This window comes from Pectinophora gossypiella, chromosome 23, assembly GCF_024362695.1.
Source record: "Pectinophora gossypiella chromosome 23, ilPecGoss1.1, whole genome shotgun sequence".
Lineage (NCBI taxonomy): Eukaryota > Metazoa > Arthropoda > Insecta > Lepidoptera > Gelechiidae > Pectinophora > Pectinophora gossypiella.
In genome coordinates, this window is record NC_065426.1 from 2,141,197 (window position 1) to 2,158,116 (window position 16,920).

Below are 16,920 nucleotides of genomic sequence, written 5' to 3' on the forward strand. Positions count from 1 at the left end.
CTGCGGATTAAACCAGCGTTTCTTGTTTGAAAAGTGAGCCGGTGACGCACAAGATCACAGTGATCAACTAACAAATTTGCTTACTGGTTTTTAAACAATTGTAATAACGGGATTAATTAAAAAACAAGACGGTAGGAGTGTTTGAAATGAAAACAATGATGAGTGTTTCAAATTGTATTTTAAAAGGGATAACATCTTCAAGTTAGTTATTTAAGTAACGAATCGTAACGAATTAACATATTTTGTTTTATATCTTTAGAAACTGGCAACCCAGACATAAAATTGACGAATCGCACGCACCAAAAGCAAAACGCCAAACAAACCGATTCCGGCTCAAGTGATGAGCGTGTCGCTCCGCTGTGTAGCGCGTCTTTAAAAATGTTATATCGTGTGTTTGTGAATGAAAATGTGATGAAATTTAAGTTTTCTTGAATGAATGTGTCAGATATTGGCTCTGTGTATCATACTAGCTGATTTATACTAATTCTTCTAGTAAAATTCAGTGTTAGTACGGCATCTAATCTCCCCCTTGTGGGAACTAATGGATGGAGGGTATTCGTGTTTATAATATAATATTGATTGGTTGCATATCATGTTTCTGGCTTTCCTATTGTGCCTTCAAACGTGTATTGAAATGTAGGTAAAGATAAAACGTGTATAGTCATATTGGAAATTGAGAAAAGCAACAGATGTGAAAAATGGCGCGTTCGGTGAAGTGATTGTGGCTCGAGTTTGTCGTGTTTGTTGGTGGTTTCTATTGGTTTTTGACAATGGAGGGGACTACTGAGAAGGATTGCTCGCCGCTGTGGAGCCTGTACCAGCAGATCGTATCGGATATGAAGGTAGGTCATCAGATTTCATCTTGGCATGGTGGCGAGTGCCTGCAATGTACGTCGTTCCACTTTATATGAAATCGACCCGCTAAACCGCTCGTTTTGAACGAATTATCGTCTTTATCAGTGCATGGGAAGTTTCGTGCGATATCTCCTCGGAATAATCGCGAAATATCAAATAATTTATAGAACAAGGCACCATGTTTCTGCAACAATGAAACCAATCCGGATCAACTGACACCAAACTCGAGATTGATAGAATTTTAATCTTTCTGAATAATTAATAGAATATTAATTGAATTGTGAATTGTTTCTCTATTGGAAAACTTTGTTCCTACATTACATACCTAGGTACAATTTAAGACAAATACTGTTTTGTTAAGTAAACTAAATATATTCTGTATTCTACTAAAATACCTACTACAAAATTAAATTAAGGAATTTAGCGTATTATCTAAATATGAATTTCACCAATGGCTGATTTGATGTGCTCCTGATTTGAAAGAAGAACAAAGCAGGAGTGGATCCAGCTTTTAGGGGTCACCAGGTTACAAACAACCTATCTCTGTAGAGAAAAAGATACTATTGCAGTGGCCCATGACCTAACCTGTGGGCCCTCCCCCCTGGATCCACCCCTGGAAAAAGTCCTTTACGATAAACTACTGGAAGTACGTAGGTGCCACAGCTATAAAGTTGATGAAGAATCCTATTACCTACTGCACTCATTAAATATTTGCATACCTACCATCTTTCTGATAAATCCTTTAATACTAATAACCCATCACCACAAGCAGGTATTGCATTAATAAAAAACTATACCTAACTCACCAATAAGATCTAGAAACATGTTCACAATAAATATTCACTCATTTAAGTTGCTATTACAATGCAAGAAGACATGTTATCTGCTCATCGCCACTTGCTATTCTTGTTGAATCTGCATTAATGAAAAAGGCCACACATGCCATCGCATGTGTGCATGCATATTCAGTTTGATATGTTAATTGCATAGTATTAGAATGACATACTTAAGCTCTAAAGGCTTTTTGAAATCCAAATTCCATTTTTAAACTGGCTGTTTGTGGGAATTAATTTTATTATTATTAAAATAAAAACTTAAAACTTGTCTCTGGAAATCTGGATATGTCTGTTTCTGATTTTTTTTTCTTGGTTTAAACTACAATCAGTCCAATAGACTATAAACAGTTTTGTTGTGTGGATAAGTGGAGCTACAAACCAGTGTCACAGCCTCCCACTTTATACAATGTGGCTTCTCTTCAGTCTGTTTCTAAGTTGATGTTTATTTCAGCCTATAACTACCACTATTGGTATATTAGTTCATTCTTGTATATAATTTATTATGTTTAAAAATATATTTTACAGTATATTTTTGGGTACTTACCCAAACTCACGACTTTTATTGTTATTATTATTCACACATAAAAACATTTTAACTTTTTTGACCTCATAAAACATAAGTTATTATCTTCACATGCTCATTATCAGTTTATATTACATAATACATTGGACTAAAATTAGCAACCAAACCAATAAAATGTATAGTTTTTGCACAATCAATCAGAAATCAGAATCATTTAGTCAATGTAATTATCATGGATAAACTTGTTAAAGGTCAATTTATCATTTTTTAATCTGTCATTTCACAAGTAGGTGTTATGGCTGAGGAGAAGAAATGACAAGAAACTGCAACAGCAACACATCTTTTAAATCAATGCAGGTACATTAAAAGTTATTTAATAACTAGAGGAACACAATTAATACTATGCATTTTTATCATTTAGGAAATCATTAATGTTATAATAAGTTTTTTTTTTATAAAGTAAGCTTCACATGAGTTTTAAATTACAAAATATTATCTGGTATTTTATTCTAAAAACGTAACCCCAAAAAAAAAAATCGAATGTTCAAAATCTAAATGCAATCTTAAACATTTTTTGTACAATAAATTGGCTAAAAACAGTATTCATCAAATCTTATTATGTTCTACGTTTTTTCTTAATTAAATTCTTTATTCAGCATGCCAACATGTTAATTTAAAAAATATAAATATGTAAGACATATCCTGATGATGTCAGAAAAGTGTTATTTTTGTTCATTACTTCATCCTACGTGGCCTCCGTGTTCTAGTGGTTAGAGCGTTAGGCTCACGATCTGGATGTCCGGGTTTGATTCCCGATCGGATAATTGTCGAAAGCACTTTGTGACACTGTCCTTTGTATGGAAAAGACATTGTGGGCTTGAATCACCTGATTCCGTGCTTCGGGGAGCACGTTAAGCCGGTGGCCATGTCTATTAGCCGTAAAACACCTCCACCAACCCGTAGTGGAGTTGCGTGGCAGAGTATGCTCCATACCCCCTCCGGTTGATTGAGGGGACGCCTGTGCCCAGCAGTGGGACGAATATAATGCTGTTTATGTTATTGCTTCATCATACCTATTTGTATGTGGTCGTCGTAAGATTATTAAAAAGCTAGGAATGAAGTTATTTAGAAGTCAAGTTTAATGAAATATTCATTCAAAGCACTATGAAGTTATAATACGGCCATAAAAAGTCAAAGTATATTAATTAATTAAATACAAAGTTGAACTCGGTCAGAATATTGATTATAAATATCGTCACTATTATAATACATTCATATACTCACGTCTATTTCCAAGGGGTAAATAGAGTCTATGGAATTCCATTTGCTTCGATCCTGACACACTTCTCTTGCTTCCTCCACATTCATCAATCGTTTCACACACGCACGCCAGTTCAGAGTGGATCGTGCTGAACCTTTTTAAGGACATCTTCAATTTGGTTAATGTACGTCCTTCTAGGTCTTCCTCTGCGAGTCCCACCGCGTTCGTAATCCTATTATCCTTCATCCACTAATGTGGTGTTCAGGATTTGTGCTCGGTAAATGTCAATAGCCTGCCCCCTACTATATGGGTGAGCGTTGAGCGACCATGACCATAGAGCGAGTCGTAATAGTGTAAGGTCTTGAGGGAGGCACTTGCTAAGGTTATTTAACTATATAAACGATGCACACTATTCTTGTTGCACAGGAAGAGAGATTACAAAAATTGTTGCCACGTTAAGTAAGGCCAGGTTTCCACTGACGCGTAGATGGACGGAGAAGAGCGGAGATGTGCGGCTTTGACCAATCACAGCGTTCGAGAGAGCGAAAAACGAAGACGCTCTGTCACTCTCTCCCTCGCGGTGATTGGTCGATTCCTGCATATCTCTGTTCATCTCCGCACAGCTCCGCGTCAATTGAAACGCAGCCTAAAAATTAAATATTTAGTTGATGTTGCCAACAACGGGACTTTAACAAAGTTGATGAGGAGTGGGTGGGGTGGGTATACTCCTCTACCTGTCTCGTGGGTTATGTAATTGTGCTATGTTGTACCAAGGTTTTGCAAGACAATTAAAACAATAAATAAAGCGTGTAATAGGCTTACAGAAACTACTGGTAAGTCTCAATTGCCGGCTGTCGAGTATATTGAATGGTAACCTGTTGTTCTTGATCGTTCAGTTGTTTCGAACATCCATTATCCACCACCACCAATTACACTGTCTGAGTAGAAAATTGATCCAATTCTTTTCGCCTTACTTTTGAACATACGTAAACTCACGCCTATTTCCCACCGGTGTAAGCAGAGACTATAGAATTCCATTTGCTTCGATCCTGACACACTTCTCTTGCTTCCTCCACATTCATCAATCGCTTCATACACGTACGCCGGTCCAGAGTAGATCGTACTAAACCTTTTCTAAGGACATCTCCAATTTGGTCAATGTAAGACCTTCTTGGTCTTCCTCTTCTTAGGTCTTTGTTTTCTTACTTTTGAAGCTTTTTTTTAATTACCTCGTCCAAGTTGATTATTTATGTATTTATTTATTATTACAAGTTCTTACAGCTATTTTACACCACTATACAAAACAGATCCAAGAGACCGTTAACGCGATAAATTGTTATCAATGCAGTGTTACAGTAGCAACCCAAAAAAAAGAAAATTATAAAGTGCTATAATGAGTTATACAGGGAGTGTATAGATAGTGTAGAGATGTAACAATGTATAATGTTTTTTCTTTTATAAGTTTTTTTAAAGGCTACGCAGCCTGAAAACGTTTTATTTTTAATTGATGTTTTATTTCTCCCTGTCTATGTTTTGCGAGTTAACATTTAAATTATTTTTATCAATAAAGAACTTTTTAAAACCAAAAAACAAAACTTTTGAAGGCATGAATGTATTTCGTAAGCTCACAAAGAGAAAATTAAATCAAAAGAATTTTGCATGGACAGGTGGTGCAATGGTTAACACGGTCGTCCCGTCCGAGACAGAATTTTTTTCGATTTAATTTTCGGCACGGGTGAGTGCTATAAAACAATAAACCTCATCGACCCCCCCCCCCCCCCCCCCCCAGGCCTTACTTTAGTCTTAAATGGTCGTAAGTAAGTAAGGTCGCACACACACACACACACACACACACACACACGAATACCAATCTACTAAAATATTTTTTATTGTACTTTCATATTCCCAGCATATGGCCCTTAACAATACTCGGTTTGAAGTTGAAGTACATATAACCGACCGGCGTACGCGCAGACTTTCCGCTCTATTTCAAGTACAACTCCGCTCGGGTTACACACTTCCACTTACTATGCGTTTTGTTCGCTTTTTGAAGAATATAATTGCACGTCGGTTTTAATTAGTTGAACGAACGCTTTCAAATATGGAGTGTCTTATTTTTTTTTATTAACGTAAAGAAATATAATATTTTAACCAGCCAGTAGTAGCCAGTTTATCGTTATTCTGCACATAGTCTTCGCCCAGATATGTCCTTAATAGAAATAAATCATGTTTGTTTCTTCTTTCAAACTATCGAAATGAAATGGAATTTATTTGTAATTAAATGATTTTTTATTTTGAAAATTAATGTATTTATTGTGTAGATAGATACCTTTGAAAATTTTTTTTACATCGTATGTTTTGTATTGGCGTCCCGTCTTGTTACGGAACCTTAAAAGTCTGCCTTAGTAAGGAATACAGCGACTTTGAGTTGACCACGTTATATTATTAATTAATTAGCCACACACAATTACACGTTTCTTACAGTTGGTTGATCGTAGAAGAAGGAAGTAAAAAAGTATTGCCACTTTATGCATTAAGAAGTAAAAAAATATTTGTTGGATGTTGCCAACAGTCAACATCTAAGTTATGTTATAGCAGACTACAATGTATGGGAACTACATTATACCACAACAAGTCAGTGATGGTTTAGTAAAAAATGTACCGTTCCGCGTCCGAGTTTCAAGGGTTAATCAGTGCTCGGTTGCGTTGCAATTTCGTGCGATTTTACGGATTACTTGTTTTAACTACATTACTCCACAACCCGACAGGAATAAACGTTGAGGCTTATTGAAACTGTTATTTATTTGTGTTAAAGTTTTTCTTCTACCAAGTCTGTTTTCCGAAAACTACAATCTGGGCTTCAATTCTACATTTATAACCAATTGATAAGCGTAATTTGGGTACTGGCAGAATATCAGTATTGCTGAGAGTGGGTACTCGTACCATAATCTTAGCAACAATATGCAGAGTCACTCCCATTTCCCTTTGCAGTGTTAGCTACTAGTCATAATTTGTTAATCTTACTTTATGGGCAGAAAGCAAGAGGGAAACCACTGCCTTATTTTTACCTAAAAAGTAGCATGGATAGGAATGCTACACCGACAAGAGCGTGGGTCTTAAATTAGTGATGACTTTATGTAAATACTTTTGTAACCTTCACTGTTCTGGGAATAAAGTTATTCTATTCTATTCAACAGTGAATAGGCACTTTATAGGTAAGTATGTTTCTTCCACGGACACGTCGTCATATTTACGATCAGGTGCGATTGTGGTCAAATGCTTGAGGAGAACCTAGCTCAGCCGCTGGTGGGGAGCGGAGAGTTGCCGTTCTATACGTAGTATTTTAATAACAACGTATACAGGGTGTTAGTGATACCGTAACGAAAACTTTGAGGGATGATTCTGAGTTGATATCATGTGAAATTTTTCGTCGCAAATGTATGGAACTGTAAATAATTAAAAAAGCATTATAACTTTCATGAATTTTCCAACAGGAAATTTCACTTGATATCAACTCAGAATCATTGTCTGAATCATCCCCTTCAGTATTCATTACGACGTTACTAACACCCTGTATACGTTGTTATTAAAAATATATCGACGAATCTTCGAACTTTTGTGCATAAATTACACAAGTTTCAAATTCGAAGTCAGGCACTTGGGTAAAAATTTCCAAGATTCTCGGTAAAGTTTAAGGCGATGGTATTAAGATGGATGTTGACTGATTACTTCAGCTGTGCTCGATTCTAGGTAAACTTGTTCAACTTCAGAAATATCACCTCTATGTTGGACCCCACAAGATCGTCGACGTCGAGTCAGACCGCGACGACGGAGGAAGGACGAGCTGTCTAGCTCCTTAGCCTTCCAGAACACTTGGCAGAACGATGCTCAAGACAGGGAGGATTGATACAAAAATATATTTTTAAATTACAGTAATTCCTTTTAATACATGCAAATTATTAAAGTGCTAATTATTTCACGTTGCAATCTGGTTTGCAATCCGCTTAACGAAACGTGAGTAAAATTAAGTCATATTACATGTTATCATTGCGTGACATTTTGGACTTTATAATTTGGTATTTTTGATAAGGATTGGATAAAGTTAAATATTTTTCAAAAACCTGTTATGTAAAGTAACTGTTAATTTGAATGTTGCTGTTGGTAAAGAGTTGCCGAGACTTAATAATTAGTATTGAAAGGTATACAAGTTATTACTGCTTCCGTTACTTACTTGAAATAAATTTGATAGTATCCTAGTATTTGACTTAGGATACTAGGGTATTCTGATTACTAAATAAAGACAGATCCAAAACTGACGAAAAACAAGAAAAACTATTTTCTATGACGTCACTTAAACTAGACGAACTGTAGTCATTTTACGATGAGGTCAATATAAGATCTAGGTCTTCTTCTTTGCAAGTCGATGGCGATCGATTCAAAATTTTTGCTGACCAATAATTGGCCACGCTTACGGCATTGTCAGTGGCTTCGTGAAGGTCTTTAATAGTGCAGATGTCAGGGCACTTAGGACAGCACAAAATGTGAGCCATAGTTTGTGGTGATACTCCATACTCGCAATCATCGCAACCATCAACCAGGTAAAATGATATCTAGTCGCTTTGCGATATAGCCTTTAATGATCATATTGCTATTTGTTTTCGAATTCATGTTTGGATCATAAATGATTATCACGTGCTCAGCGGTGAAGGAAAACCTCGTGAAATTCATTCCCAAGAAATTATTTTTCGGAGGTATGTGAGACAGGTAGTCGCTTCTGTAAAAAACCGGACCTGTCTAATCTTCAGGTTAGGTAAGCGGACCCCGTGAAAACGGGATAGCGCTAGAGAGATGATGAATAAGATAAGATAATTTTATTGCGAAAATCATATTGCTATCTAGACATTCTGAGACCAATCCAAAACCAGGTGGTGCCTTTTTGAAAACAGATGGGATTTTTGTTAACAAAACCTCGCAATAGGCAGGCTAGTTTCAATCGACGTTCAGAATGTGATTTTTCAAAGAGGCGCAATTACGTGGTTTTCTATATGGCGACGCGCGCGACGATAAGAATATTTGTTCTTTGCGCTTAATAATATATTTTATTTGAATTATCACTAAAATCCAACATGATACAAAAGTTTGTTCCTACGGGAATCAAACTCAAAAATCTGATGGGTGCTTATAATCATTAATCCAAGAGTTCGTGGTTTCTAAAAGCTTTTTCTTTTTATTGCACCAAGGTTTCTGTTCATAATAGGCTAAGGTCAAGGTAACAATGACCTCACACTTGACATTTGGGTCACGTAACAATTGACTTTTGTAGGACCCATGTAGGGTGCTTTGAATGAAAATAAACAGAATAGTGTATTTATTTTCTACTAGATGTTGCAGCGTCCCTCACCAAATTATGATAAATGTTTCTTTTTCACCACTGGTTGCCTGGAAGAAATTGCTGCTTAGCAATAAGGTCGCCAGATTGTACTGTATTTTTTACGTAAAACTTGTTTTGTATGTCGTATGCAATAAAGTATATTTGTATTGTATTTTAATAGTGAATAAAAATAGAAACTGGACTTAAGAAAGGAAAACATGAAACAGTAGGAGTAGTGCCCTGTGCTGGGTGGTTTTCTGGCCACGTGTTTTCCGATGCAGCATCCGATCTTTCCCTCAGCGATACAACTTCCGATGTGGTAGTAGTTTTACAGCTAGTGACATAATGGCCCCGATTCTTGCACACACCTCCTAATTTTACTTTAAGTTATACCTGTCATTTTCTTATCCGCCGAAAAGGAAAGGTTTTTTTTAATAAAATTAGATGGTATTTACAGGAATTAGCACCAATGTCATTTAATTTTTGACGTTCAAAACTCGCTAACTATGTAAGCCAATTTAGAAGAAAAAATATTTTTGAATTTGAATTTTAGAATAAAAAACAATAGAATAGTGAATAGTGTCCAAATGCGTTTTATTGGTGTGGGATGTTCGGTATTATGTTCAGCCGCTGGTATAAACGGAGCGGAGTTGTATTCTATACGTAGTATTATTCCTTTTTGTATGCTATAGGCACAGTAACACAGTTCGTCCCCAATAGTATACCAAGTGAGAACTCAGAACCTGCGGACCTACTTGGCTACCGGTTCCAACTGGGCCGCCGCACTGTCTGTCTGCCACACAATGCACTATTGCATTTGCCTCTCTTATACATCGCACGTCACAGAATATACCGGGTGTTAGTGACATTGTAACGAATACTGAGAGGGATGATTCAGACCATGATTCTGAGTTAATATCTAGTGGAATTTTCCGTCGCAAAATTCATGAAATTTTGAGTTTTGTTTTTAATTATTTTCAATTCCATATTGTGTTTTTAGCTGCATAGAACCCAAATTTCAATAAAAAAAACAATAATGATAAATTATCGAAAATTTTCGATGTAATGGAGACAACAGCTGCTCGAACGGGTCAACGGCCACACGCACCGAGCCGCGCGCCCCGCTCCGCACGCCCCGCTCCGCGCGCCCCGCGCCGCACGCCGGCGGCGGCGCGGCGGCGGCGCGGCCTACAAAGTAGGCACTACGAACCGATCCTATTTCTTTCTCTGTCTATCGTAAATTTATAAATTTATTTTATTCTTATTCTTAAATGGACGGATAATCAACAGGCATAAAATTTATGGAATACACGTCAATTTTAAGCAGAAATCTAAAACAACCGACAGAATTAAGTTGACAGCACACGTCAAACGGTTTGCATACCAGCGAGATACCTTTTTGATTCGACCGGGTTATTCATTCATTTACTCATAGGAATCGGGGCCATTATCTACCTAAAACAGTTGAAACAGTAAATAATTGTATTCTTTGTTGTCATTAGAATAACTAACAACCAACTAACACAACCACCACAGATTAGGTAATTAGTTACCTACTATGTCAACCATCCACCAACTTAGTATGTAAGTACCTACGCAAAACCTCGCTACACAAAAATCGAGCGAGATCGCGTCTAGAATTGGGCGGACACTCCGCCAGAGTGTTGCCTATCGATATTCTATCGATACCTAGTTAAAAAAAACCAATAGTAGGTACCTATCGATAGATCTTTTAGATCAATACCCATTATTATTACAAAGCAAGACCTATCGGTACTATCGCTAGTATCGATCTAAATGTACTATCACTACTTTCGATAGTTTAGACAATTTTCAAGTTCAACAATTGATAATCTACCTATCGATAGTTCGGCAACTCCGCCGCGTAGGCAATGTCGGCATGTTCAAAGAAAAAAATTGTCCGAGAGGAGTGATCTTATTTTTCTTGTTACATGTTGGTACCGAGGTACTCAGTACATACTAAGTTATTCGTGTTTTAAATCTCATTGTTAAATCATCAGTAAAGAACTAATTAAACCTATCCTGTTCTGTGTACAATATTCATGTAACGGCTACGTGCTTACATAAGTACCTAGTAGACGGGAGCAACGACTTAACGTACCTTCCGAAGCACGGATCATTTTACTTTCGGACAATCAGGTGATCAGCCTGTAACATCCCAACCAAAGGCCTTATAAACAGATTTTTGTGATATGTCCCCACCGGAATACGAACCCGGACCCTCCGCATCCCATCGCTCAACCACTGGACCACATAGGCCAAGAAGGTTCTAAGACATAATTAAAGGATCCTGGGACGCAAGACCTCCGAGTTAGGGCTTGTTTGATCTGTCTTGATGGATACTCGGACGTGAATAGCCTCACGGATCAAGGGCAACGCGCGCCAATAAAGTAGGCATTACGAACAGATACTTGGTATTTCTTTGAGTTGATAGGTATCAAGTGAAGTTTCCTGTCGCCAAATTCATAAAAAAATTAGATTTTTTTCAGTCCCATATTGTGTTTTAAGCTGCATAGAACGCACATTTAAAATAAACAAATAAAAATTACTAATTATTAAATTTTATCAATGTCATCAATAATAATAATAACGTATCTACAACTTCAGCTATGCGCAGGTGAATAGCCGGCGCACGGGTCAAGGGCAACGCTCGCCAATAAAGTAGGCATACGAACAGATACTATTTCTTTCTCTGTCACTTGCACCATAAACATACTTCTCTCTCTCTCTCTAGTCGTCGGCTCGACTCGGCCGCGGCCGGTGCGTCGTCGGCGCCCTTAGTCGGCGCCTTTGATGCTTTGCGCTAACGCCGCCGCGCGCTTCCGCTCAGTCGAATACTAAGCTTGACCCGAATCGCGTGATGTTTTTCGAGGATATTTTTTTCGTGTTTGTGAGTGTTTGTTTCATTCTGTAAATGAGTAGTGTCGACTATGATGATAGATCATAGACCATTTACTGCGCAAAAGTATGGAAGATTGTTGATGTTTATTAAAGAGCAAGGTGTTGTGTTTGTGAGTGCGTGTGATACCTACCTACCGCGGAGGAAACGCGATGTTGCATACCTACGTGACGTGACATGTTCTAGGGTACCTACCTAGGTACTTCATCCGAAGGAATAACAATTAAGGTAAGGCAAGAGTAGGGTTTTTATTGTTAATAAGTTAGGAACGTTTTAATAACTGGTAGGTAGGTACCGTGCGTGAAAAATCGTGGCAGTAGGTGTTCTACTTCAACAAACAACATTTTTAAACGTTGAACCACTAAGCATCTAAATACAAGAGAATGAAAACTCCTACCTAGATATCAACATCGTATCACGCACGCGTAACGTAGCCGCGCGTAAGTTTAGCGTCTGTGTGGCGCGTTGTTTGACTTACATTGCGGCACAGTAAAAATTGAAAATCTTAATTAAACATTTGCGACAAGAAAAACACCCACCATCATTTTTAGTACAATAAAATAGGCGTTCCATTTTTTTTTTCGTTACGATGTCACTAACACCCTGTACATACATTTTGATGCCCGTAACAACGGCCTCCGTGGCCCAGTGGTTTGATAGTTCACTCAATCACCTGATAGGCCGAAAGTAAGATAATCCGTGCTTCGGAAGGCACGTTAAGCCGTTGGTTCCGGTGTCTTTGGCGGCTCAATAATGACTGACACCAGGGTTGATGAGGCTGGTATTTCACCTCACAAACCACACGATAAGAAGAAGACTGGTGTCAAACCAACTCTGGGGTTGGTTGGGATCACCAACCGGTGATCCACGTCACAACCCACACAAGAGAACAAGTCGAGGGCATACTTTTTAAACTTTTATAATCTTCAGTAAACTCCCCAATTCGCAGTTTCTCGCCGAGGTACAGTTATCGGCGATTGCGTGTGTCATGTAACAGTTAATTGTCCGAATACAAACACAACTAGTTTTTGCGCATCCGGACTGCACGACCGGTTTACGAACGCTTTTTGTCAATTCCATAATAAAACTGGGCTAAGACTGTCTTAGTTGAAGAGGGTTCTGTAGTAGTAATAAAAAGCTTAAGCTGGATATATGATCCACGCAAAATAATAAATAAAAATAGTTTTGAATTTTGATTTCTTTTTGCACGATATTTTATTCTTGTCTGCCATACACAATAATAATAGGGTTCTGTAAAAATATTGACAATCAAACATGTACATTTTGTGCTAAACTAGCTACTGTATACATTTGTTGCGAATAATTAACGCTCTGGCTTTTCTTGCAGCTAGTTTTCCTCGGCAAAACAGGTTGAGAAACTGCAGTCGTTTTAGGCCAATGAGACGTTCAACAAAATATATACGTAAATATTCAAGTATTATATAAAACATTTCGATACAAAGTGTAACGCAATTTTTATGGTAAGGTTTATCCCTTTCATCTGCGGATCCAAAAAACAAGTCAAACTCGTAAAGGGTATTATCACTTTTAATTAAAACTTGTCAGAGTCGCTTTTTTGTTCTAGAACACTTTTTTGTCGGAGTTACGAAGTTGAGTGAAATGTAAGAAAATGTAATTATTTTTACGCAAAATGACGCTGGAAACCGATTTTGAAGTGTCAGCAGCATTAACAGTTTGTATCAAAAGTAAGATGATCCGTGCTTAGGAAGGCACGTTAAGCCGTTGGTCCCGGTTACTACTTACTGATGTAAGTACGTAGTCGTTACACGAGTTGTGTCGGGGGCCTTTGGCGGCTCAATAATAACCCTGACACCAGGGTTAATGGGGTTGGCAATCCACCTCACAACCCACACGATAGAAGAAGATTACCACTTACAGAACTGAACATTCACAAAATAAAAAACAAAAATAGGTGTTAAATATATTTTTTAAATATTCTTACCCGAAATATGCATACCTGGCCCAAGTTACCCTCAGATAGCGGAACATAGTTTCTATTGAATAAATCACTAATGTTGAGGGTGCGTAGGGGTGTGTATCGATTTTCCCGTGAAGGTTAGGGTTACTACACCCCGTATTGTCCATAGGCCACCCCTCGAAATGTTTTATAGGAAAATCAACCGTACTTGGAATGGAAAGACGAATTGAAAATCGGATCAGGTTAGTGATGCAACTATTTGCATTAATCGAGTTGAGAAATCGACGATTCGAGTGATGACTTCAGTTCGACTCGATAAGATCGGAATGACTTCACTAATTGGATGTTGATTCAATAAAATATGATTAATATGAAATATAAATATTTTAATTATACTGCATTTAATGGGCCTTCGGCGGTTCAATAATAACCCTGACACCAGAGTTGCTAATGTTGGTGATCCACCTCACAACTCACACGATAGAAGAAAATTTACTGTATTTAAAATGTTCGTTTAATATGTGTGATTTGTTAATCATATATTATCAACTGTTTTAAGACAGTAGTTAAACAAAAACTTTACAAAAAAGGTTATTATAAAGTTAATGATTATTTAGAAGATATGAATGCATGGGATTAACTGTCTGAGAACTGATATTAGGCAGCTAAATTACTCAATTGTATACCAATATTTTATGTTTATTTTTATTTTTTTAAAGAACGTCTAGGGCCCTGTGCCGAGGTTTTTCTTGCAGCTTCTTTTCCCCGGCTATACAGGTTGTGAGAAGCTGCAGTAGTTTTAGGCGGATGAGACGTTCGTTATGTAAAATTGACGATTCAAAGTGTAACTATGTTACCTACTGAATAAAGATATTTTTGAATTTTGAATTATCTTTCAACATTTTATTTTTTATTTTGCACTGTCTATCCCGCTACACTTTTCATTAAATTCATATCCTATACCTAAAGGTTGCCTGGAAGAGATTGCTACCTTAGCAATAAGGGCGCCTGTTGTACTACCAATTTATAATACTAATGTATTTTTAATGTGATTTAAATGCAATAAAGAGTTTTTGTATTGTATAACATAAGCTCACGACTATATCCCAATGGGGGTAGTCAGAGCTACATCCATCACAAGATGAAGTAAGTTCTCACGCCTCACCGAGCTTTCTGTTGACCCATGTGATAGGCTGTCCTTTTCCAAAATTGGTCTTTTTTGTGCTCTATAATTTTATCTCCCTAAAGGCACGTTAAGCCGTTGGTCCCGGCTATTAGCCGTAAAAACGCGTCCACCAACCCGCATTGGAGCAGCGTGGTGAAGTATGCTGCATACCCCCTCCGGTTGATTGAGGGGAGGCCTGTGCCCAGCAGTGGGACGTATATAGGCTGTTTACGTATGTATGTGTGTAGGTACTAAAGCTCTTTTTACGGGAACGTTTCCAAAGTGAAAACATTCCCGGGAACGGCAATTCACTTTTCTGGAACCCCGGACCAATGCGTTATTAATTTATCTGAAGCGCAATTTCCACTAACGCAGTTATACAGGGCTAGCATGCGCAGCGTGATAAAATTATCGATCGATTCAATACATTTTGTCGACATCGATAAACTTGTTTTCTTCCTTAACACAGTATTTTGACAGAACGACATGGCTTATTTGGGTTCATATATGTAGGAAATTGAGAATACTATGGAAGGATAATGAATGGGAATTTGACTGTTTATGGTATGAAAGGAGGATGGTTAACGAATGGGACGTAAGGCAGTTTTTTTTTTTAATTAAGAGAGGCGAAAACGTTCAGCTGCTTGTCTTCCCGTGCATGTCGTAAAAACCGACAGAGGTATTGTGTCCTCTAACATGATGGACTAATGTTATGGGCGATAGGCTGATCCCTTATCACCATAAGGTTCATCATATCCAGCTTACGACATCGTATCAACAGTGGCTGCAAGTTGTCTTTGATTACTTGTGGCTCTGCCCACCCCATTAGGGATTACGGGCGTGAGTTTATGTATGTGTATGTATGTAAGAGAGGCGAGTCAATGGTGCAATGATTTGTGTAAAATATAAGAAGTAAAGACATTTAAAATATCCCGTGTTATTTCTATATCCCACATATATTAGCAGTAATCGACAAACCATGGACAAAACGACATAATTATATCGTCAGAATCGATAAAATGACCGTGACAAAATTTTATAACGATGCGCATGATAGTTCTAATAGACGGCGATACGGTTCAGCCATCACGTTGGTCTAACAGAAGGCTCGGTGAGTTGTGGGTACTTACCGTTCGTCTTGAGTCTGGTCGGGATCTGCGTTCCGACGGACAAATTGTTAAGAAACCATTTGAATTTTAAACTAGTAAGCTAGCTACCGTAGATAGATAGTTGCGCAGATTCAGAAAGCGTAGCGCCGGTAAAGACTATGGTAATAAATATCTATTCATTATTACACTTTGTTTTATAAAGACCAGTGGAAGTGAAATTGTTTTCAAGTGAAGTAGATTTCGTCCAAAGATATTGAGTAACACTTTGGGTTCTTAGAGAAAACTATAGGATCACCAGAGAATTTAATGAAAATAAATATAAAAGAATTTAAGCGTGAATTAACTAAATGGTTATTATATTATTATGTGTTTTTATAGCATCAACGAATTCTTTAACTTTAAGAATAAGTCTAATATAATAATATAACACACGCGCACACACACACATTGTTTATTTAATATAAATATAACCTTAATTTCTTAGATTTTTGTAATTGTTTCCACAAATATGTAAGACTGTTACTGTTTTTGTTGTTGTTACGGGCAATACACTATTTATTTATTTATTATATTAATTAATTGACTTTCCAAGCCGTTCATCAAAAACAATATAGCTGGCGATGTACTCGTAAGATTTTCCTTCGTTTAACGTTCTAATTTCATGGGTAACAGACATATACATCTTTTATCTTTGTTTTTGGTTATATATGATGATCCTTAAACCCAGACACAATTACAACTTCCACCCATTATTATTCTGATCAAAATAAAGAGAAGCAATATAGGTAGCAACATAATTCTTTATATGATGTGATCGAAATATCAAGCAACATTTATTTTATATGCCTCTGCCATTTATAATTGAATTATGTTTAACCCGAGTAATTATAAAATGGGTAACTATCACGTTAAATCTCGACAATCTAGGCAGCCTAGTCCCT

The 16,920-nt window shown here is 37.3% G+C and overlaps 1 protein-coding gene across 1 annotated transcript in view; it reads left to right on the forward strand.

Annotated features, from left to right (window-relative positions):
* Positions 1-304: 304 nt before the first annotated feature.
* The window catches only part of LOC126377433 (protein MTSS 1), a 225,663-nt gene continuing 209,047 nt past the window's right edge, over positions 305-16,920 (forward strand). Inside the window, exon 1 of the mRNA XM_050025176.1 lies at positions 305-842. Within this exon, the coding sequence (XP_049881133.1) occupies positions 771-842 (72 nt within the window). The 5' untranslated portion in view covers positions 305-770. The remainder of the gene's footprint in view (positions 843-16,920) is intronic.